The sequence below is a fragment of the Diorhabda carinulata genome, chromosome 2, assembly GCF_026250575.1.
Source record: "Diorhabda carinulata isolate Delta chromosome 2, icDioCari1.1, whole genome shotgun sequence".
In the NCBI taxonomy this organism is placed as follows: domain Eukaryota; kingdom Metazoa; phylum Arthropoda; class Insecta; order Coleoptera; family Chrysomelidae; genus Diorhabda; species Diorhabda carinulata.
The window spans coordinates 29,931,796-29,953,990 of NC_079461.1; the positions used below are offsets into that span (position 1 = coordinate 29,931,796).

The 22,195-nt window shown below is 31.7% G+C and overlaps 2 protein-coding genes across 4 annotated transcripts; one reads left to right on the forward strand and one right to left on the reverse strand.

Moving 5' to 3' along the window:
* Nucleotides 1–1,330: 1,330 nt before the first annotated feature.
* Nucleotides 1,331–4,046, reverse strand: LOC130904008 (uncharacterized). The gene is made up of 2 exons (XM_057816492.1): nt 3,793–4,046; nt 1,331–1,512 (listed from the first exon to the last, which is right to left on the reverse strand). Exons 1-2 carry the CDS (start codon nt 4,037–4,039, stop codon nt 1,355–1,357), a joined length of 405 nt encoding a protein of 134 aa, XP_057672475.1. The 5' UTR covers nt 4,040–4,046; the 3' UTR covers nt 1,331–1,354.
* A 5,398-nt stretch (nt 4,047–9,444) lies between these two features.
* LOC130890805 (tectonin beta-propeller repeat-containing protein) lies at nt 9,445–22,187 on the forward strand. Of its 3 annotated transcripts, XM_057795134.1 has the most exons (15): nt 9,445–9,751; nt 9,809–10,076; nt 10,330–10,665; nt 10,788–10,880; nt 11,621–11,913; nt 13,049–13,331; nt 13,506–13,802; nt 14,721–15,035; nt 16,477–16,663; nt 17,480–18,301; nt 18,809–19,031; nt 19,150–19,330; nt 19,922–20,237; nt 20,416–20,561; nt 22,017–22,187. In XM_057795134.1, the coding sequence occupies exons 2-15, from the start codon at nt 9,852–9,854 to the stop codon at nt 22,053–22,055; spliced, it is 3,756 nt and encodes a 1,251-aa protein (XP_057651117.1). In that variant the 5' UTR covers nt 9,445–9,751; nt 9,809–9,851; the 3' UTR covers nt 22,056–22,187. The 3 variants fall into 3 exon arrangements, with proteins under 3 accessions (XP_057651117.1, XP_057651116.1, XP_057651115.1); XM_057795133.1 differs by having other exon boundaries at nt 9,445–10,076; XM_057795132.1 differs by having other exon boundaries at nt 9,622–9,751; nt 20,416–22,187.
* The last annotated feature ends 8 nt before the right edge of the window (nt 22,188–22,195 follow it).

A 22,195-nucleotide genomic window follows, 5' to 3' on the forward strand; every position in this document is an offset into this window, starting at 1 on the left:
ATGTTTTCGTTCCGTCACTTTCAGTTTACCTAGTCTCTTGGCCATTTTTACGTTACTATTTATTTATATAAACCCATACCTGACACCAATGTAATATACTTCTTATTTATTTGAACAATTTTTAAACGGTGGGATGAATTTATAGACACGGTCTATTTTACTTATGTAATTCATTTATACACAAACACTAAACTATCCACGAACACTTGTCACTAAACTATTCACCAATACTTATACGGTTAATTCCCTAATTTACTCGAATACGCACCGCTTGGTTAACTTTTTACTATCCCGATGTGTTCAATATGACATCAAATTAATCACTGATTCTGGCGTCCACCTTAAAGTTCTCGACGCATCCACCATACTTTAGCCTCGATAACATAATAGGGCCGGCTTCACGATCAATATCAGTGGACGAGTTCGTGATAAAAGTAATATTTCTATACCAATACGAAGAAGAATATTAAATTTGTTTTTTATGAAAAAGTAATAAAACAATGAGGATTTTAGAATTTATATTGGTCACATAAATGGTTTTTATATACAGGGAATTTAGAAAATAAAATGCAGAAATTGATAAATCTATGTAAAGTAGAAGCTGAGAGAAATAAATATAAAAAAACCAAAGTTATGATAATAAATAACAGACACAAAGATGACTTAGACTTAGAAGTTGAAGAAATCAACTGAAAATTAAGCAGTTTGAAAAAAGTGTAGAGAATTGAGTAGAGAAAACAATTGGAAAACATAGTAGGTAAAACGAAATGGGCTGAGGACGAACCTAGAAAAAGATAATGGCATCAATAATCATTGAAATAACAATTAAACAGACCAATGGGTAAAGGCATAAAGAGGTGAAGCAACAAAAACTCTACAGAAAAATAATGGGAGTGAGTAAATAAAAAAAAACTAGAGACAAAGGACAAAACACAAAGTATAGATCAGGAAATTGAACGATATAAAGGGAAAACTATCGAAAATATGAGTATAAAGATAAGATAATAAGAAGAGGAATTGAATTTTTATAATTCACTCTGAAGTACTATGAAGGCTATACATCAAAAAATGCACGTCGTCAATTGACGTATTCATTTTGAATACTATAGATACTTATGCATATCTTAGCTAAAACGAAATTAATAGTTTGAGCCTCTTGTTTGATGTCATGTAATCTGTAATTCTTCTTTTGAACTTACTTCGCTTAGAATTAGTTTCAAATACTACAAAAACGAGATTGGCAATCGTAATACTGAAATATTATATTGTTTGGATGGAATATTTTTTGAGACTAAATGAAACTCAAATTATATATTATTTTTTATTATTACTACATTTCTAAAAACACGTTAAATCACTCCATTTCATTATCTCTACCTAACTTTGAGTAAAATGTTGACCTTCCCAATCTTGGCGCAAACATCGATCTTTGGACCATTTCAGTGATTTCATCTTCGTTTAAATTATTTAATTTTGTTTCTTTTGGGCTAAAGTTCAGGAGATGGCCTCTACCTAAAAGTAAATTAGAAATTTGTAATCTTAGTATGACTTTGGTTACAGTCTATAAGTGTGAAGGACTATCGTATAAAATTCTTTTTGGTGAAGCTCATTTTTACCAATTCTCAGAATTTTCCTTATCACCTCTCAGTATATAATGAATCGATATATTCACTAAGAAATATAATTTTTGGCTTAAATATTGGTACAATTAGTCTTTAAGAATGATTTAAATAAAATATGTTGATAATAACAAAATTAGAGAAGTATATTACCCACACTATTAATTTTTAATAATCATCCGTTATTCAGTAAACTCAAAATTCATTGTCAATAGTAATAACCCAATGAAATTGATAGTTGTTCGAAAAAAATTTAAAACAGATTTCGAAACCTTGTTGCTTGGAAACAGACCGACGCGGAGGTAGCTTATAAGCGAAAAGCTTGGTAAAGTTGTTATAAAATTTTTGAGCAATTTATTTATTAATTTATTAATATTTATTATTTATTTAAAGGTGCAATTAACAAAAGAACAATTAGAAAAGTTGAGTGAAGATCCAGACGTGTTAGTTTCTATAAATGATGAAGATGCATTTCCAATACCTATGGTTATGATGTTCTGCGTCAATATTCAAATAGGGTTTTATTAAGTTGGCATTGTTGTTACACGTAATTTTGAGAAGCTCTTACTCTTGCGCACAACTTTTGTGCCAATCGATTAACCGTGGTCGATCTATTGGAGTGATTAGAATTTTTTTTTCCTTGGTATTCAAGCCAATCGCTTCGGCAGACGATTTTGTTCAATTTTGAATCGAATTTATCATACATAATCTGTGAATTTTTATATTTGTGCCCCTTTTTATTATCAATTTTTCAGATAATCTGACAGGAGAAACGTTGCTGTCGTTGTTTTCTATTAAAAATTTGCTTAGGCTAGTCTTGCTGAATACAGGGTTATACTTAACTCGATTTATATTTGTTACAGAATCTGTTTGATTCGATACAAAATAAGTCAATCAAACAAGAAGCAACCTCCCTACAACGCCAAGTTAATTATACGTGGCTATATGCTGCATTTCTTCGGGGGTATTTTCATCCCATAATATTATCATTTTCGTTATTTCTACGGAACTTAATGCTATCGAACTTTGTTTCTTTTTTTTAGTTTTCGTCGCGGACAGGTCATTTCCTTATATTATTCTTCTTGAAATAGGCTGCACTTGTTAGTTCTCTGTTCCATCTTTTCTTTTCATGTTCACAGCCCAATTATTTAAAATCAACGCCAATTCTTTCGCCATCTAATTCCATCTAATTGATACTTTCTATCATTGCAAAATTCCATTCAGATTTTTCACTGTAAACGGTATTTTTGATTCTATGTGGAAGGTTTAGATTTTATCCCACTGAACGTACTAATTGTTTATAAAAAGTGGAATTACATGTGCCCATTAAGCATTGTTTTTTAACTGAGAAAAATACCGTTATGGTAAAAATTTGGATTAAAACTTTTATGGTAACTTCTCCAGGAAAATAGAAACGAAGCTCGACGCTGTCGATCTATATCTAGAAAAAGCAGTTTCACTGGAAATAATAATTAAATAAAAGTAGAAAAACTACTGTAATACGCTTCATGATAAATCCTAAATGAATAATGAAGAAAAATCTGATCAATGAAAAATCATCTCCAACACATTGAGAATAAAACTAGAGAGGTCAACAAACAGTTCTCACCATAAAAAGTATGGGATATTCTATATCAAATGATACATTTTTTTAAACTTTTTATTTCTTAGACCTTTTTATATTCTTCGTGATTATTTATCTTGATTTTAGGTTTATTTTCTATTAAAAACAGTTGAAAATGTAAAAATTTACGTTACGACCTACTTCGATCTTTATCCAAATTTGGTATTTAGAACTGATTTTAATAGAAAATGGACCTCAAATAAGACGAATCATCACGAAAATCAAATGATATTTTTGATTATAAACAGAAATAAGTAAAAGTGAAGTTCTAAGAAAAGTAAAACTGAAGAGTGAGGATTTTATAAAAGGTATCTCACGGATAATTTTTTTTAGTGATTCTAGATGTGTTAAAGACGATTCTTGATAATTTAGTAAAGGTAAAAACAAGAACCATTGACTATTAAGGTACATTATTGGAGAATTTTGAAGAAAGAACCAAAAAAGGAAGGACCCCTTTGACACTGTATCGATAACAAGATCGTTAAATTCATCGAATTGAACTTCAAAAACTCACCATTTTCTCCAGATCTAAAAAATTCTCCAACTTACCATTATTGAACAACATAATTGTCCATGGACTCTTCCTAATAAATTCCAGCAACGCTTCTAATTCTTCTTTGTCCAAATTTTTATATCCTTCCTCAAAAAGTCCCCTTTTCTTCCTTCCTATCCTAGGTCCAAACCAAACTGGCGCTGAATATTTGTCATCTTCTTTCTTTTCTACTTCGTCGCATGCCACATTTTCAAAATATAAAATTATAAATAAAATAGCGGTAACTGTTAGTGAGATATTCATTGTAGGAAGTGTTTGTTAGGAATAACTGGAATAGACAGGGCTCTCTTGAGTTTATATAGAGCGCTGTGGAAGTGACTTTGACGTTAAAACAGTGCCGTAGTCACATTTACTTCCTTCTAACCCTTCATAGTATGGAATAGAATTTTTACATTCATCAAATACTTCGAGTTGAAAACGAAATTATGAGTATGGACGGAATTTCAATTATAAATGAAAAAACCGTTTCACCAAGTCAAAGTGTTGCGATGTCCCTATCGTACGTTGAGTTTTCTTTCCTTCTTTTCCTCATTAGTGTGTGCAGTGTTTAAGATTATAGAGAGAAGGTAAAGAAGTGCTTTGAATTTGAAAAGCGGACTAGCGTGACCATGGTCTCATGGTTGCAATGGTATGATACGGATCAACGAGGTAGATGGACTGCACGCCTCTTATCTTATGGCAAAGGGTACAAAAAGAGATATTACGGGGGTGAACTATTCATGGAATCAAATATTGTCTGGACACGGTTACTTTAGATCCTGCCTGTTCAAACAAGGAGAAGTAGATGTCGCACTTGTCTTGCTTGCGGGCAAGTCTCGAATAACGCAGAACAGACACTCTTTATATGTAGTCATTGAGCCTACAATGCTAAATATTTCAAAAAAGATTGAAAAATTCAATCCCGAGAATATCTTGAGGATTATGATGATAATTTTACGGCCGAAGAAACGGGACAAATTGGTCGATTACCCAATCACGTCAAGTAACAGCTAAAGAAATTACAGAGCAACGAAGGAGCAGAGCAAACGCAATTTGAGCGAAGAACAGCCATTCGTGGTATGCTAACGCCTCAAAGAGATTTAGCTTGAAAACGAAGGGTTTCAGTGAGTCATACAAGTGCAGTACGAAATACGCTCATTTTAGAAATTAGTTAGAACTAGAAGAGAAGAATTGGAGCTGGAACTAAAGGCTTGTTCAGCTTTCGTTTTTGTGGGGCAGTTATAAAAACTCTGAGAATTATATTGACTTGTAGAAGACTTTCTGCAACATTTAAAAAATATGGATTGCAATATGAGTATAAAACTCAATTACCTCCATATTCACCTGGACAATTTTCTGAAAAATTTAGGAGATACGAGCGAAGCGCAAGGAAAGTGTATGTATCAAATCTCTGATATGTAATTTTCCAAAGTCTATACATCAGAGAGGACTCAATAATTATTTTTTTACTAAAGTTTGTCTAAGTAAATACATGTTTTTTCGGTTCCTATATAGCTAAAACTACATATGTAGTCAGCAACAGCTAAGATTTCATCGGCAACAGATCTATTGTGGACTAGTGTAATAAATTAATACAGTTCTGTAAAACTTAACTGCTCATGTTTTAAGAGGAACCTTAGAAACGAACTACGATTTTAAAATCAAGTCTGGTATGAAGATTTGTAATCATAAAAGTCATTTTCATCTTTTCCCTATTAAATTTTCATACTTCTTCATATACTTTTAGGAAAAAAGAGCTCCACCAATGAATTTGAATCGGTCATCCTTCCCTCATTCTCCTACTGTGTTACAAATATCTTGAGTGTTGCGGCAGCAAGGGGTAATGTTATTTCAACAGTGGCGTAATTGATATATATGGAATGCTTTTGATTTGTTGAATGTTGTGATGAAATTAGATTTCTGTTCTCTATACTGAATATTGAAACTGATGTGTTTTATCCAGTAGGTGTCCGTTGATTATCGAAGAAAACATAAGAATATGTAAAATCTTTAACCAACTGATTACAATTGTCAGTGTAAATTTCAATATACCGTAATAATAATATCAATTGCTTCAATAGGTTCCTACTCTACTCTAAATAACCCACGTATTAGAATCGAAATCAATCAGTATCCAAACAAGAGCAAAAAATTATCAGTTTTTTATTGAATGAAAAGAAGTATATGTTTTACTTCAAAAAAATCGTTTTCATGCTTTTTCCTACAGTGGGAAATAAAGTAGATTCTAAAGAATAAATAAATTGAAAAATTGAATTGAAAAACAGTCTTGAACGAATCGCAAACTAAATCCTTAAGCACGGAGGACCTGAGCTAGGAACACAAAATAATTTCAAAAAATTATATCGACCCAAAAGTACCTACTGATATATGATATCTTTTCTGAACAGCGTGAGAAAGCTGCTGAACGAAATAATGACAAAAAAAGTAATTATAGAATAGAATTAAGCGAAGAATAACAAAGCTTCATAGAAAATAGATCGACAATAGTCGCAATTTTCATCCCCAGACAAATTATTAATAAATCTATTGAATATTAAAAACCCCTGTTCCTTTATTTTATGATTCTCAAGAAAACAATTTGATGGGGTTCAAATAGCCGACATCATTGATATAATTCGGGAACACAGGCTACCAGTAAATTACATAAACACATGTCCGGTAAACCACAACAGGGGTTTACCGGACAAGCTCCAAATTAATTATGGATAAAATAATTAATAACATATAAGAATATTTTGAAGGGTACAAGATGGGTCGAAGATCAATAAAAATATTATGCTACGCCGATCTTGGTAGCCGATAACGAGGATGACCTACAACGTTTGCTGTATCGGTTCCAAGCAACAGCCGAAAACCTCAATATGCATATATCTGTGGAAAAAACAGAATCAAACAGCCGACAAGATGTAAACTAGCTGTAAACGACAACGACATTCACCAATGTATGCAATTTACATACATACAAGCTCCAAAAACTTCAGCAAGAGGTATGAACCCAAGTAAAAATGGCCTCAAGAATCTCTGGTAATCTGCGGGACTCCGTAAGGAAAAATCTATACTTACATATGCAGGGGAAACTCTAGTGGACACAACAAAAACGAAGAACATGATAACGGCAACAGAGATGAAAACATTGAAAGCTCTTAAAGGAGTGTGCCTATAAGAGAAGGTATTAAAATTCAGGGTATAGTAAGATTCGGGAGATCGAGACGACGATATTGGAGTCTAAGTCTTAAGAAAGGAGAAAGAAGAAGAATAAAGGGTTAAATAATCCACCCCTCTTAGTTTTTCAGTTTTGTTTTTACTGATCCCAAATAAAAATCATTTATTAATTTGGGTGGCCATAAGTATTTCTCACCTAACCGCGGGAACACCAAAATTATTGTGAATAGAACAATCTTGTAACCAAGTTGGAAGAAAGCAAAACTGTAGGAATAATTTGCTTTTAGAAGTTCCAATTTTCCGTTAATTTTTCATTAATCCATAAGAGGCGAATGATGCAAATCTCCCAAACTTCCCGTTCAGACATTATTTTTTAAAAATATTGAGTCCGTATGCATTACGACTTGAATTTTACGTTACCTTATGTCCTTAGTTAATAGCTTAAAATATCTTGATTCAGTGATAGTAAGCAATAACGATATTAATCATAATTAACGCAGAGATTTGTCTCTAGGAACAAAAGCAATCGCCACTCTTGAAATACAGTTCTTGATCAACCAAAGTTCCTCTACAAAGTGTACGATGACGAAAGCTAATAAAAACTGTTGTCTTTGTAAAAATACTTTTGAATTAAATATACGGCGGAGTAAAATAGTGAAGTATACGTCGTAATTAACAGCTTTCCACGTTATAAAAGGACATAGGACTGGTCTAGTATATGAGGATTGCTTTTCAAGTTTTTACAAAAACAGAAACGAACAACTTCGAGACAAAGTATTTTATTGCTTTTCGAAATATTCGCCGTTAATGTCAATATATTTTTACTAATTCTGGGAAAATTTTTTTCAATTTGAAGCTAATATCGTTTACACGTGGTTTTAAGTCTTCAACAGCTTCTTGAGCTGAAAATTGCTGCCCGTTCATCTTTTGTTTGACAGTGGGCTACAAGAAAAGTTCATTAGGCGATAAATCAGGTGAATATGGAAAATGAGACATTAATTCGACGTTTTCCTCTTTCAAATATTCAATCTTTATGGCAGCTGGTATGCGGAATGTTTTTGGAACATACCTAAACGTTTATACATGTTTTTAAATTATTTAATTGTTGAGTACGATCTTTTTAAAATCATTAAGAAACATCCAGCGTAAGTCTTCTCGAGTGATTTCCATTTTTGCACAAACTTATTTCTTTTAAGCGCTCGCTATCAGAATCATCAGTTTTTAAATTGTCATTGCCATAAATGTTCCCAAATACAGTGGTACCACAACTCAATATCGCGATCTATATTCATAGAGATATTACCATAGAGTAGGCATGCCTACAAGTGAGAGCGTCTCGCGAATGAAAAGAGAAAGAGAATCATTTATGTATTTCTATCTCTTTCTTTTGTTGCGTACTGCGCATGCGTGTCTCTGATTCAACGGGCAACGGTAAAGTGCGTACACGAAATCTAATCAACGCGCATGCGCCATTAGACAGAGACAGCAATACATAAATTATTCTCCCTCGCTTTCTATCGGCCAGACACTCCCACTTGTATGGGCGCCTATAGCATGCCTACTCTATCTGTAATATCTCTATGTCTATATTCGACTGTAAAAACTTGCAAGGCAACCCTCAATCAAGATTCACGAGGCTGAAGATGTCAGTTTCAAAAGTACTTCGGAAAAAGAAAAGCCGGTAGACCGAAGTTAATATGGTTGGTTCTGCTTTAGAGAAGATATAGGAAATTGAAATAGAAAATTGATAAACAACTGTCCGCAAAGAGTCAACTGGAAGGGATTATTAGATGCAGATAAGATCCAGCAATAAGTTGTTTCGTTGAGGATGATATCTAATCTATTCCGTTCGAGATCTAAGAGGGGCGTTAAACAGTTATTTCATTTATATTGTAGTTATATATTTAATTGGTGCTGTTATAATTCAAACTCTCCGTTCAATTTTACATCTATTATTACCACTGTAATAATACGATTATTCTAAATATTCATAAACTATACAAGGATTATTAATGTAGTTAAAAGTGTAGCTACTACATCTGAGTAGTCTGCTCTAAAAGCAGTCTCTGTGGAGATGGATGTAATTTTCCCGTTTTCCACATGTCCCATCCACCCCTGAATGTAAATATCAGAATTTGGATTATTTCATATGTATCTAGCGCAATAAAATATTTCTCATTTGCTAGAGAATTAATTTTCATAGGAATGCTAACACGTATACACAATTAAAGAGGATATCAGAATATAATGAAGGCAGTTGTTAACGAGAACTAATCGCCACTTGTTGATACGGTCCTGTCCAATTCCTTAAACGTATTTCCTATTATATGGTAAAAAACTATGAAAATAGTGAATATATATGATGAACAAATCAAGTTGAAGCCTTCTAATTACTGATTCATGTGCTGGATTCGTATTGAATAACGCGCATATAAAGGTTATCTATGAATAACGCTACAATCAAGGAAGTTGACCTAAATTTCTCTACTACTGTAATTTGTTAAAATAATTACTTTCAATATGTGCCATATGCCGACAATAACATTTGTGGGAATGTTATACTGGCATAGCTGCTTGAGAAAAAAGGTTTAGAGTTCAACACATATCTTCTTTTCAAAAACAGCTGATACTGACATGTGTTAAATGTCACTAACATTATCTATTCCCCTTCTCTTTGTTTTTGGGTAACCGCCTTTGAAGTAATCGGCTGCGCGGATTGTTGACGTTTATGTATGTGTAAAAAGTAATTAAATTTTACGAGGGTGCAAGTTAGTACGAATATGATATAAAAAAGTAATACAGGAAGTACCAAAGTAAACATTTCGTTAGATATACATTTGGATGTTTTAGTGAATATTATAAACGTATTATGTTTCAATAGATCAATATAATCATGCCAAGTTCCTTACTTTTTGGCATTAATAATGAGGGTAGAGTTCACACCCTGTCTACCACAGGATCGTTTTGGCGAGAATTACCTTATGCCGGCCAAGAATTCAAGAAATTATCCTCTGTACCACATTTTTTATGGGCTTTAGGAGGAGATCATCAAATATATGTTTATGTTTATGGTTTAGATGTTCCAATTCGAGTAGTTGAAGAATCGTATGAAAACGAGGTAAGGAATATTATAATAATCATAATAATAATTTAAATCAAAATCTGCAATGCAGTAACGAATTTTTAATTCAAAATATTATGTATTAAAATTAGTTTAATGTACATGTGTCTCAATATTTATTATCTTTATTAAATCAAAATTCTTAGTAATGATTTTTGATTTATTTAAATTATAATTACATATCCGTAGATGTTTAAGTTTAAGTTAATGTTAAATATATGCAAACAATTTGATATATAATTTGTTCCAGAGATGGTTGCCTATTGAAGGCTTTTCCTCACGCTTATTACCAACAGACCGTTGCCATTTTTCTAACTTAGATGGTACCGAAGATAGAGCTATTGATAAAATACGACTACCATCAATGGCGTGGCAATGGGAAGGAGATTGGCAAAAAGAACTGATTCTAAATGGTCAGCCTTTAGATCATGATGGGTGGACATATGCTGTAGACTTTCCAGCAACTTTTTATCCCAAAAAACAATGGAAGAGCTGTGTTAGGAGAAGACTGTGGACTAGATCTAGGAGATATAGTGCGATGAATACTTGGTGTGCTATTGCACCTCTACACAAAGATGCTACCAGTGTAAGTTATTTGACATAGATATTATTTTTGTCAATCTTGATGGCATATTGCTTGCAGTATTATATCATTATGTATTTTATTCACTTTGAATTTTTTATGTTGATTATATAGTTATGTTTTAGGAACCTTTTATTGATGTTTCTGTTGGAGGACAAAATGTTTCTGGGGCTGATCCGGGAACTATGCTGGTGTGGTCAGTGACATCTCATAATAGAGTAAGTTGATGTTGATGTTGACAACCAACAAAAAATATTATATTATTAAGTGAGAGACGGCTCATAAAAGAGAAACAGTCTATACCACAATAACTATGTAGAAGTATCTCTGGTGCAAAATAAAATACCCTGCTCTGTCCTCATAGAAATTGGATTTTCACCATTTCACCATTTTTTGAAACTTGGCACAATGATAGTTTGAAGCAAGCTGATTAAAAGTCTCCGTGGGAATATCAAGAGAAGCTAAGCCCCAAGGATTGTCAAAACTACTCCTGAAGTGTAGGTACCCTGGATAATGACATAGAAAATGTGTGAATGCTTGGGCAATCGATAAATGCTTATGGAACTTCCAACCCTTCCTCCCCGGCTACCTTTGTACACTTCAGGAATAGTTTTGATTGGGTTTGGGGTATTGAATCTATGGAGACCTTTAATCAGCTTGCTAAAATCTAGCATTGTTCCAAGTTACAGAAAAATTGGATGGAACCCAATTTCCATAAGGATTGAACTGGATCTTATGGGGATTTTTAATTTAAGGTCTCCTTTCCAGGAAAATCAGTTCATAATAACAGGTAGAAATTTAACGTTTCAACCTACTTTTAAAACTGATTTTCATACAAAAAGGCATACATTATAAACATGGTGAAAACTGGTGTCGCTCCTAACTATATTAATCAACTCTTTTGTTGGTCAGTATTCACCATTTGGTTGATGTAACATTAGAAAATCACACTTTTTAGGTATTATTCAGGTCTGGTGTAAGTACAAGATCACCAGAAGGCGCGCGTTGGATTCACGTCCAAACTCCTTCTGGTTCCGAAGCATGTCAAATTAGCGTAGGACCCACAGGATTAGTTTGGGCATCGACATTAAATGGAACAGCTCTAGTTAGAATCGGAGTGTGTCGTGACAATTTACAAGGTGATGCCTGGGTGACAGTAAATAGTCCCGGAGAAAATTTAAGAATAACTCAAATTTCCGTTGGAACATGCGCAGTTTGGGCTGTTACTCATGATAAACAGATATGGTTCAGGTAAATTCATCATTATGTTGAGGGTTAGTCATAAAATTGATTGAGGAAATATTCTTTTAATTGAGACATTTAAGAACTTTCACATCATTTCTTTTTGTTGAATGAAATTTTAAACTCATAATCATTTTGCCTGCTTCTAGTCAAATCACAAATATGACACTTTTACCAAGTTAGTAATGTCTTATGTATGTGCAAGGTGTATTCATTTATTTGAAAATCAAAATTACAAGAGACAACTATATTTTAATTAATATCAATATTTTTACGTATTCTCATATTCTAGGACTTTTCAAAAGTAACAATGAGTATCGAATGTTATTTTGGGTTTAACAATAATGACCTTGTACTACTTGTTAAATATTGTTTGTTTACAACCGAGACCTTCAAATTAAGTACAACCTTGATACCCTCTAATCTTGTGATCGTATATAGCAGTTTATACTTTATTATTTATCACAAAATTAAGTGGAAATCTTCCATAACATGTTGCTCTCATTTTATTTGTATAAAGTAGAACAAAAAATTAAATCTTCGAAAAAATATAAATCTAAAGGATTCATTTTGGAATAAGTTGGAATTTTTATTTAAGAACTTCAAAACAATGATGTATCGAACCTAAAATCATAATTTAGTTGTCTTCTTGTTAGTTACCTCTATTCTTATAAGGAGTGAGTATTTTCCCCTTAAAGAATGTACCCTTCACATTTTTTCTCCATACTATTGCACAAAGGAGAAACTCAAAACATTTGACTATCATACATAGATCATCAGATCATCATCTCTAGCGCTACAGCCTTACAGGGGAGCCTCACTTTCTCTATAGCCTCTAATGCCATTCGTTCTGGTCTCTTGCAAGTACCATCCAGTTTGCTGCACTAATCTTTGCAGCATCTTGAGACACCCCGTCTCTTTATCTTCTTCTTACTCTTATCTAGACATATGTAGGCTTTTTGATTGCTTGTCCGGCCAAAATAAACGGTGTCCGACTTTTTCAAATTTCCACATGTTACTCAGGGCCACTTTTGTTATAATTTTTTCCCCTGAAGCTGTAATATGATGTGTTCCTGAGATATGACGGTCGTTCTCAATTGCCTAATAGGTATAATTGTGTGTAATTATTTACTTTAATTAACAGGAAAGGAGTAAAAGGAGAAGGCGCTAGCTTAAGTGAAGAATTATCCACTGGAAATGGATGGATAGAGATGGTCGGTAGAATTAGTCAAGTTTCAGTAGCTGCAAATGATCAAGTTTTCGGAGTTGGTGCTGACGACCGTTTAGTTTATCATAGAACCGGTGTGTGTCCAGAAGATTTAACAGGAAAACGATGGCATGCGTTAAGAGCGCCACTACAAGTTAGCAGAGCAAGTAGTAATGCTAGTATTAATAGGGACAAATTTCATAGAAGCTACAATAACTTGGTGAGTTTTTTAAAACAAATTGAATGTACTATGAAACACTTGTATTTCTGCTAAGCTTCATATATTTTTTTACAAATTGTGAAAATATTTTTTAGCTTGGATTTATTTTGCAAAATTATCAAGAAAATGTTTATTAAACAGTTACATTACTAATAACATTCACTCATATTCTAGCAATCTCGACCGAGCAGTATGATTGAACAATCAGCTATAACAGAATGGGATAATCACGCCCATTCAGCACCAACAGTTCCAACATCCCTACCAGTAGGTGATTTAAATACCAAGTATGAAATACAACCAAAAAATCCAAAAGCATGGAGTCCCGTACATTCTGTAGGATCCATTGTAGGTATGGAAGTACATCCTGAAACTGATGAAAGTATTTGGAGCGAATCAAGTAGAGATTCTTGTATTTTTGCCGATGACGAAGAATTGGGATGGGGAGAGTATGAAGCCCCTTGGTCTTGTGTGAGTATTAAATAATGTAGGCATCTGTGTATTTAAATTGTTAGTCAACTATTTATCAATAGATGGCAATAAAATGTAAAACATATCTCAGAACTTGTTTTCTCATCATAATTAATGAATTATTCAATTAAAATTGTAAGTAATTGTTTCATATATTCAAACAACTTGCTGTCCTTCACAATATTTAATGACATTAATATTTAAACAAACTTGTAAACAAAAATGAGTTTCAATACTAATGATTTCAGACAGAATGTGAGTAAAATAATATTTTTTTTACCTATTTACAATTCTTTTATCATAACTGTTAAGTACAGCTACATCCTCAATAAAGGTCCTTTCCTTATTGTGTCTCTCAATGTTAAGTGTTTTTTTCTAAATACATCAAAGTCTAGCCTATTACTATTCTGAATTACTAAAGAATCTAAAAATGCTAACTGTCCATTATTTTTCATTCCATATTGAATGTGGGGAAAATATCATCCACATATCTGTATCATACCCTGGAAAAATGCTGTAAATCTTCACGTGTAAAATATTCGTTAATACCAAAAATCAAAATAATATTTCTATAAAATAGTTGTTTAATAAACACAAAAGCCCAAAGTTGTGTCAATTTTTTTAATATCTTTTTATTTGGCAACTTATCTACTAGTCGCGTTAAATTTTGTTTTTCCATTAGTTCAGATGAATTCAAAATTATTTAAAATCTTTCTGGAACATTGTGCCTCTTCCATTCATGAATCGATATTCAGTTAGATGATCAAAATGACATTATATCAAGACAATAAATAAAAATTTGAATCATTCCATTCCACAACCATTATCTATTTTTATTCAAGGATATCTACAAAATTGAACTTTACAGTTTTTAATTATAATTATAATATATTTAATTAACTCAATTATCATTTGAAGGTAGAATCTGGTGCTTGCACACTTGATGTATCACAACTTCCAAATTGGTTTGGTGATTCAGATTCGCGCAATGCTAATGCAGATTTTAATGAACCGTGGAGAATAAAAATTTTACAAGATTTAAAAATGCGCTCACCAAATAATGAAAAATTCGCTGATTATGAGTTGGCAGTAAATACTACATCTTGGATGCATTCAGGAGAAGCTAGAGTTAGTATACATGGAGGTACTTTCATGGATTGTATTTTACAATTAGAATGGATCGAAAATAACGGTACTTTGACAATATTAAATCCAGATGGAGCAACTACAATGGTATGTATATTATTTTGTTTATTTATTGGTATATGAAGCTTGTTTAATATCTCTTAATATAGTTTTCTATTTATTGCTTACAAATTACTAACTAAAAGTTTCTTTGATTGGTTAGTTAATGGAACAAAATTTTTGATTAAATATTAGATGTGATCTAACCTCCATATCTAACTTACTAGAAATTGGATAGCTCAGAATAATTGTTGATTCTATTAACTTGAAGAATTCGTCTATCCTTTTTTTTTAATTGATGAAATGAAAAACTAACTTAACTATCTTTTGTTTTATTGTATGATCTATAACATCCTTCACTTGTGTTACGTAATGAATGGTAGAATATGGTATTAAAATTAATTTTTCTTTTAACTCGCCCCGGTATATTAGTTTTACCATTAGAATTTTTCGATAGCTTATAGTTCTTTAAGAAATTATTGATGTATATATTGGTATAAATCAGGACAATAGTTGGGGTCACAATATTGGATAAAAGACTCTTCGAATTTTGTCTATAGTACTGATTAGATCTCCTCCATATCCTATGTCATCATATGATTAACTGATGATCGCAAAGCCTGGAAGCACTTTTCAAACCTACTCGAATACCTCTAATAGAACTGCTCACCTTTATTTTTTTTATTGAATAATGCACACAAGTTGTGGAACTATATGGAGTTAAAATTGAAACTGAAGAAGTAAACTTTCTTTAACTTTTTCACTTCCTAGACCTTTTTATGTCAGTTTGAAATAACATCTAAAAATTTTACTTGATATGGAAATATTGAGTATAAAAATCCTTTTCTTTAAAGGTATTATACTTTTACATGTATTACAAATTGTTAAATATTAAGAGAAATAAATAATTTATATGCTTCTAAATGTTCTTGATTTCAGGTCTCTTCTGATTTCAAATTAGTTTCTTTTATAATTTTAAATTACAAGAGACCTAAAATCAAAAACATTTAGAAGCATAAACATATCAAAATGTCTAAGAAATAAATAATTTTCATAGAATACTACTTTGATTATTTTATATACGCTTATAGTAAGCCGTAAAAACAATAATTACCTCAAAATATTTATATTTATTAGATTTACATTTAATAATTATGAGCTTTCAAAAGAGTTTACTCCAAATAATAATTTTATATATGTAAGTTTGTTTCGAAAAAACAATATTACAGATACAAAATTTGTTTTGTTTCAAACCAAAACATGTTAATTGGCACTATGAATTGATTCAACACCCTGTTCACTCAAAAAAAAAACGTATCCTTAACAAAATATCAATTTATTCAATACAGAAACCGTTTCTTACAATAAGTAGATTGAACTTTTAAATACCATTTTTTCAATCGGGTTAGTTCTGCTAAATTATTAGGAACATAATATGTGTTAATTGTTTTATTATTAGAACTTTAACGCAATTTAACATTTTTTCAAGCACTCTTTCAGTCTTGGTGACATAACATGTGTTCAACTACGGAGTGAACCTGGGAATCCCCGCTTAGCAATACACATCCCAAGGCATTCTACAAGAATGATTAAATTACAATTTACCAGTGATGCCTTACTAGAAGAATGGCAAGCTCTGTTTGCTACTAGTTGTGGAAAAATTCATAATGTTACTGGTATGTTTTTAATCTCTTCATTAATTAATTAATTTTTAGTAGCTGTGTTATTATTTGTTCATTTTGAATACTTTTTTTAATAAAATTAAAAACTTGGAAACTTTCGATGTGTTTTATGAGATTGATAGTTGCGGTATTCAATAATGTTTTCTATTTTTGGGGTGATTGTTAAATAAAGTATTGTATAGAAATAATGGTATTCAAATATTTCGCGTAAGTTTAAATATTAATACATATTATTTATTTGGTTATTACTACTTCCGATACATTCATACACAAATAGATTTTGTACGTCGAATAAATTAGTAAACATTCTCAACTTAGTCTTTTATGTGGAACCAGTAAAATTGGAACAATATGGTCAAATGCATCAGTTTCACTATGGAATACAATGTAGTACACCCTTTTTTACGGTTCTATAAGCCTCCTTGACGACCAATTAGCTCAATTGACAATACGTTTGTAGGGTAGTAGTAAAATTTACCTTTCTTCGTTAGTATGCTTGTTTTATTATAACAATGAAATAATTCGATTTAGGAGCTTGAACTTTTACATTGTTTATTGTTTATTACATTATTTATGAACATTTTATTTATGAACTAGACAGTAGAGATAAAAAAATTGAAATTATCGAAAAAATTATTTATATAGTTTTAAAAATGAATATGGGAGTAAATATAAATGTGCTGTTCTCATTTTATTATGGATTGAATGGCAAAAAATGAAATATCAGCATTTGGAAAATTGTAATAATTCGAAATAAAATATAACGTTGCTTATATTAGAATCATGTGCATTGAAGCCTTTTTCTTGTAGGAAAGCCAAGTGACGAAAGTGTATGGGCAGTTACACACCTAGGCGACATATTTGTATGGGATCCGACCCAATTAGAATCTAACCAACTTCGAGAAGACGAATTCTATGTTCAGAAATTTGATTTGAGTCGTAAAGAATCACCTTTCAAAGTAGCTTTGCACGTAGGTTGTATACCAGGTACTATTATTACTCTTAACGGTTGTGTTGGAGATGATGCAGAACGAATAGCTATAAATTTAGAAGCTCCCATAACCTACAAATTAAGACATAAGGCACATACTGAAATTGATAACGTCTGTTTACATATTAACCCCCGATTTGATTCAAATGAAGTGGTGAGAAATGCTATGATTGATGGTAAATGGGGCTTTGAAGAAAAAGAAGGGGATAACCCGTTTTCAAAAGGACAAGAATTTAATCTTAGAATAGAAACTACGGAAGATGCTTTTGTTATATTTGTTAATGATAAAGAATTCACCTCATTTAGACACAGGTTGCCTCCTCAAAGTGTTTCTATATTAAGTTACTGGGGTAAAATGCAACCATTTAAACTAGTTATAAAGAGTCCCGTTTTAATAATGGATATGTTGGATGTGTATTGGAGGCAGCTAGGAGGGCATTTGAAAAAAGTTGAGACTTGCTCTGTAGGGGTTACCTGGGGAATAGGTTATGATTATACGGCTTGGGCGTATACTGGAGGATGGGGAGGAGGGGTGTTTGGAACTTTAGATAGCCACAATGTTTATCCAATGACTGATTCGCAAGACTACAGGGTGTATGAAAATCAACGATGGAATCCATTAACAGGCTATACTTCTGCAGGTAAAAATCGTTTTTAAAAATTTAGTGAAACTTTTAAAAATTTATACAAAAAAACAGGACTACTCATAAATCTTCTGTTGGGTGTATCAGGTCTAATGCGCATTTAACAGAAAAAGTATATTGATAAATGACTTCGCCTAATACATTTTAGATAGATACTTAATGAACAGAAGATAATCCCATGAGCAACATTTAGTTTTTATGGGATTAGATTTTGTATTATTGAGTATTGAAAAGTTATGTCACGGTTAAAATATTCCTAAATGTAAATGAGCTAACAATGTTTTCTTCCCTTTTCAACCTTCTCTATACTTCAAATTATTGTGAAAGAAAAATGAATGAATATTGATATTGAATATTGTACATTGTAATAATTTGTAATTTTTCTCGTAAATAAACATTATTATTATAAGTAGAAATCCCATGAGTTTGTTAACCCTCAATATTTAGAGGTAAAAAAGAAGTGCAGTGTTAGTTGTGTTCAATTGAAATGAGTATTTCTTTTAGGCTTACCAACAGATAGGTACATGTGGAGTGATGCTACAGGCAGAAAGAAGCGCACTAGAGATCAAGTAAAGCTCCTCTCTGTACACTGGCAATGGGTATCTGATTGGATGACAGATTTTCACGTACCTGGAGGTGTAGATAAAGAAGGTTGGCAGTATGCCATGGATTTTCCATCTACGTATCATGCCAATAAGCAGTTCACAGATTATGTAAGACGTCGCAGGTCAGTTTTTTTAAGTAAATATAGTACCATACATGTTACAACAATTTTTTTTTATATAAAAAACATCTTACGTGTCTAATTTTGGACTAGAAAATACAAATGATTTTTGTTTAAATAGATGGTACAGAAGATGTGCAATAGCAACAACAGGTCCCTGGCAAGAAATAGGACACACTAAAATATTGGATGTCTCTTTGGAGCCAGTTAGTGATTTTGTAGATTCAACTGTAGCTGTTTGGGCTCTTGCAACTGGAGGACAAGCTGTAGTACGAGTAGGAGTTTCTAAATCAAATCCCGCAGTAAGTTTGAAACAGTTAATTTGTTCTATGAACGAAAATCCTTATTCCACATCATCAAGAACAAAATTATGTTAATTTTAATAATAGAAGATAATTATATTGTCATAGCACATTAAACTGCAGTTTTTGAATCAAATAGAAATTATTCACCAATAATAACTTACTTCTAATTTGGAATTTCTGGAACTGTTGGTGATATTCATACTGAACACACCGTTATCGTCTTCAGAGACTATATAATATACTAATTATAAATTTTCTTGAAATTAGATAAAACAAATTCTGATTAAAAAGAAGGATGATTTCATCTTCTTATGAAAAAATCCAAACCAACTAAATAAATAATAATACCTACTATAATAATATAATAATTTATTACTTGGACAACAAAATATCATGACCATTGGCGGGGCAGGGCGAGACGTTCAACAAATTTTTTAATCTATTATATTTATATATATATATATATATATATATATATATATATATATATATATATATATATATATATATATTAAAACAACTACTTATAAAGTTGATGAATTTTATAAATAGTTGTCAATATAAATCAATAAAAAAAAATGTTTTTAGGGTCACATATGGGAACATGTAAATACAGATCAACCTTTAACCAGTATTAGTTGTGGTCCATTTAAACGTGTCTGGGCTGTGGGAAGGAAAGGCTGTGCTTATTATCGATTAGGCATAACTGAAGAGAAGCTCGAAGGAGATAAATGGGTATGTGTCGAAGCTCCACAAGGAAGTCAACTAAAGCAGATATCAGTGAGTTCACTTGGTGTATGGGCTGTAGACCAAGAAGGTAGAATACACGTTAGGAAAGAAATTACATCTACATTTCCTGAGGGGACACATTGGCAGACCATAGTAGCCGATCCTCCAGTTTTAAGTAATTTTTTTTATTAATATTTAATGTTTATGAAGTATTTCAAAATAAATACCTCAAATTTTATTTTCTCACTTCAATGTGTAAAGTACATTATTTTATGACATATAACCCACTATTCATTAATTCTATTAGATTTTCAGTCAATTTTTCAGGACTGTGAAATAATATTTTTTTGTAGATTCTGCACCAGACACTACAGGATTCAAGCATGTCAGTGTCAGTCATAGTCAAGTTTGGGCTACTACAAATGGTGGTGTAATCCTCAGAAGAGAAGGAATATGTGCAGCAAATCCAGGAGGATCAGGATGGGATATTGGTATTGCGGTAAGATTCTTTCTACTTTTTCAACATATATTCCACCCAATTGCCACTAGCTTTCAGTAAATTTTGCACATCGTTACATCATAAATTCATAACTACAAATATAGACTATGCAAGTTAATTACAGTCCACCAATATTAGTTTTAACGAAGAGCATTAAAGTATGAAAAACTGAACATACTTTCAATAATAGATTTATTTCATGTGGTGAAAATGATCTCCCAGATCACCAGCATTATCTCTAAATTTCTTTTTTATTATTATTTAAATCGAAATGTTTATCGATAGGTATTAAAGGAATGCAAAATCTTGATGAATTAAAGGTAAAAGAATTCAACTTTGTCATAGAATCATAGTGAATAGATATGGAACTAATATATTAGTATTTTGTTTAACTGATAGAGATAAATTATTATAAATAATATACAAATATATCATTTTTAAAATCTACTTAATTTCTAAGCCATTATGGTAGAATGGGGTGACAATTTTTTGATAAATTACCCTTTAAAAATTTTTATTTTTGTGAACTGGACCAACAAGTCTTCCCCTCGACTTTATTTTATACCCATTTCTTACATTTACTTTATAGTATCCGTGGTAATACATGTCTACGTCGATTCATGAAATACTAATTCATGGTCCTCTCATTGTTTAATGGCACCAATGCCAATTGGAATAATTTTGGAGGAAGCTAAGTCCCGCGACAAGGACATAAAAAATTACCGAAAGCATAATTGCCGAAAAACGTCTAAAGTTAACCCTATGAAGGATGTAATAAAACGGTTGCTCGTATCTTTAGACCTACTAATATCAAGTTTACGTTTAACTTCGCCGAAAAAAGTCCAATATTATCAAGTGAAGCGATAAAACTTTTACTTCCTACCTATGCAAATGTAGCTGATTCTAATCAATTCGACACTAGCTCGGATATGAGTGTTGACCAGTTTTGTACATGTATTATGAATGAAAATACTGCTACTTTGAAAAATAGTTTTAAATTATTTATCAAAAATTTCGAAACCCTTATTCACCTTTATATATTGTTTGAATCAATTTTCTAGTGCTTTGACTGCCATTTTGGATCCGCCAATATAAATAAGGAGAAAAAATAATATTACATTTATAATCTGCGACTTTAAAAACCCTTATTAATAATTTTTTGTTTCAATCCAATCATTTTGTTTATTTATATCGGCCATTCTGAATTTTGAAAAAATAACGATAGATTCATTCAGCCACATTAAAAACCTTTGTACACCGACTTTCATTAAAATCAAAATGTTTTTCGGTTTTTGTCCGCGTTTTTCAGAAAATGGGACACTGTGCGTTCTATTGAAATATATACTGGTTTTTACTAATAGATTTTACATTCAATAATCGTATATACTGCAAAATATTTTCCTGTATATTGAAGCAGTAGAAAAAAGTAATTGTTCTATGTCGGTTTTTTTTCAGGGAAATTGGCAGTATGTCAGCGTACGAGCCTTCAGCTAAATCAGTATAAAATGTGATCTTGAAGTTTATTCACTAGGCAGACAAAATCCTTTAGTTTTAGGTTCTATTTATTTTATATGCTAGTCTTTTAAAATGAATTTATGATTTATACAATAAACTATTTTTTACCAACTTGTTTT

What these genes read in the sequence shown, in the direction of transcription:
- LOC130904008 (XM_057816492.1), bottom strand. Translation starts at nt 4,039, where the DNA reads ATGAATATCTCACTAACAGTTACCGCTATTTTATTTATAATTTTATAT. An exon ending in AATTATGTTGTTCAATAATG is followed by an intron (nt 1,513 to 3,792) that starts GTAAGTTGGAGA and finishes ATTTACTTTTAG; the next exon opens with GTAGAGGCCATCTCCTGAAC.
- LOC130890805 (XM_057795132.1), top strand. Translation starts at nt 9,852, where the DNA reads ATGCCAAGTTCCTTACTTTTTGGCATTAATAATGAGGGTAGAGTTCAC. An exon ending in ATGAAGCCCCTTGGTCTTGT is followed by an intron (nt 13,803 to 14,720) that starts GTGAGTATTAAA and finishes TATCATTTGAAG; the next exon opens with GTAGAATCTGGTGCTTGCAC. An exon ending in TTTCTAAATCAAATCCCGCA is followed by an intron (nt 19,331 to 19,921) that starts GTAAGTTTGAAA and finishes AAATGTTTTTAG; the next exon opens with GGTCACATATGGGAACATGT.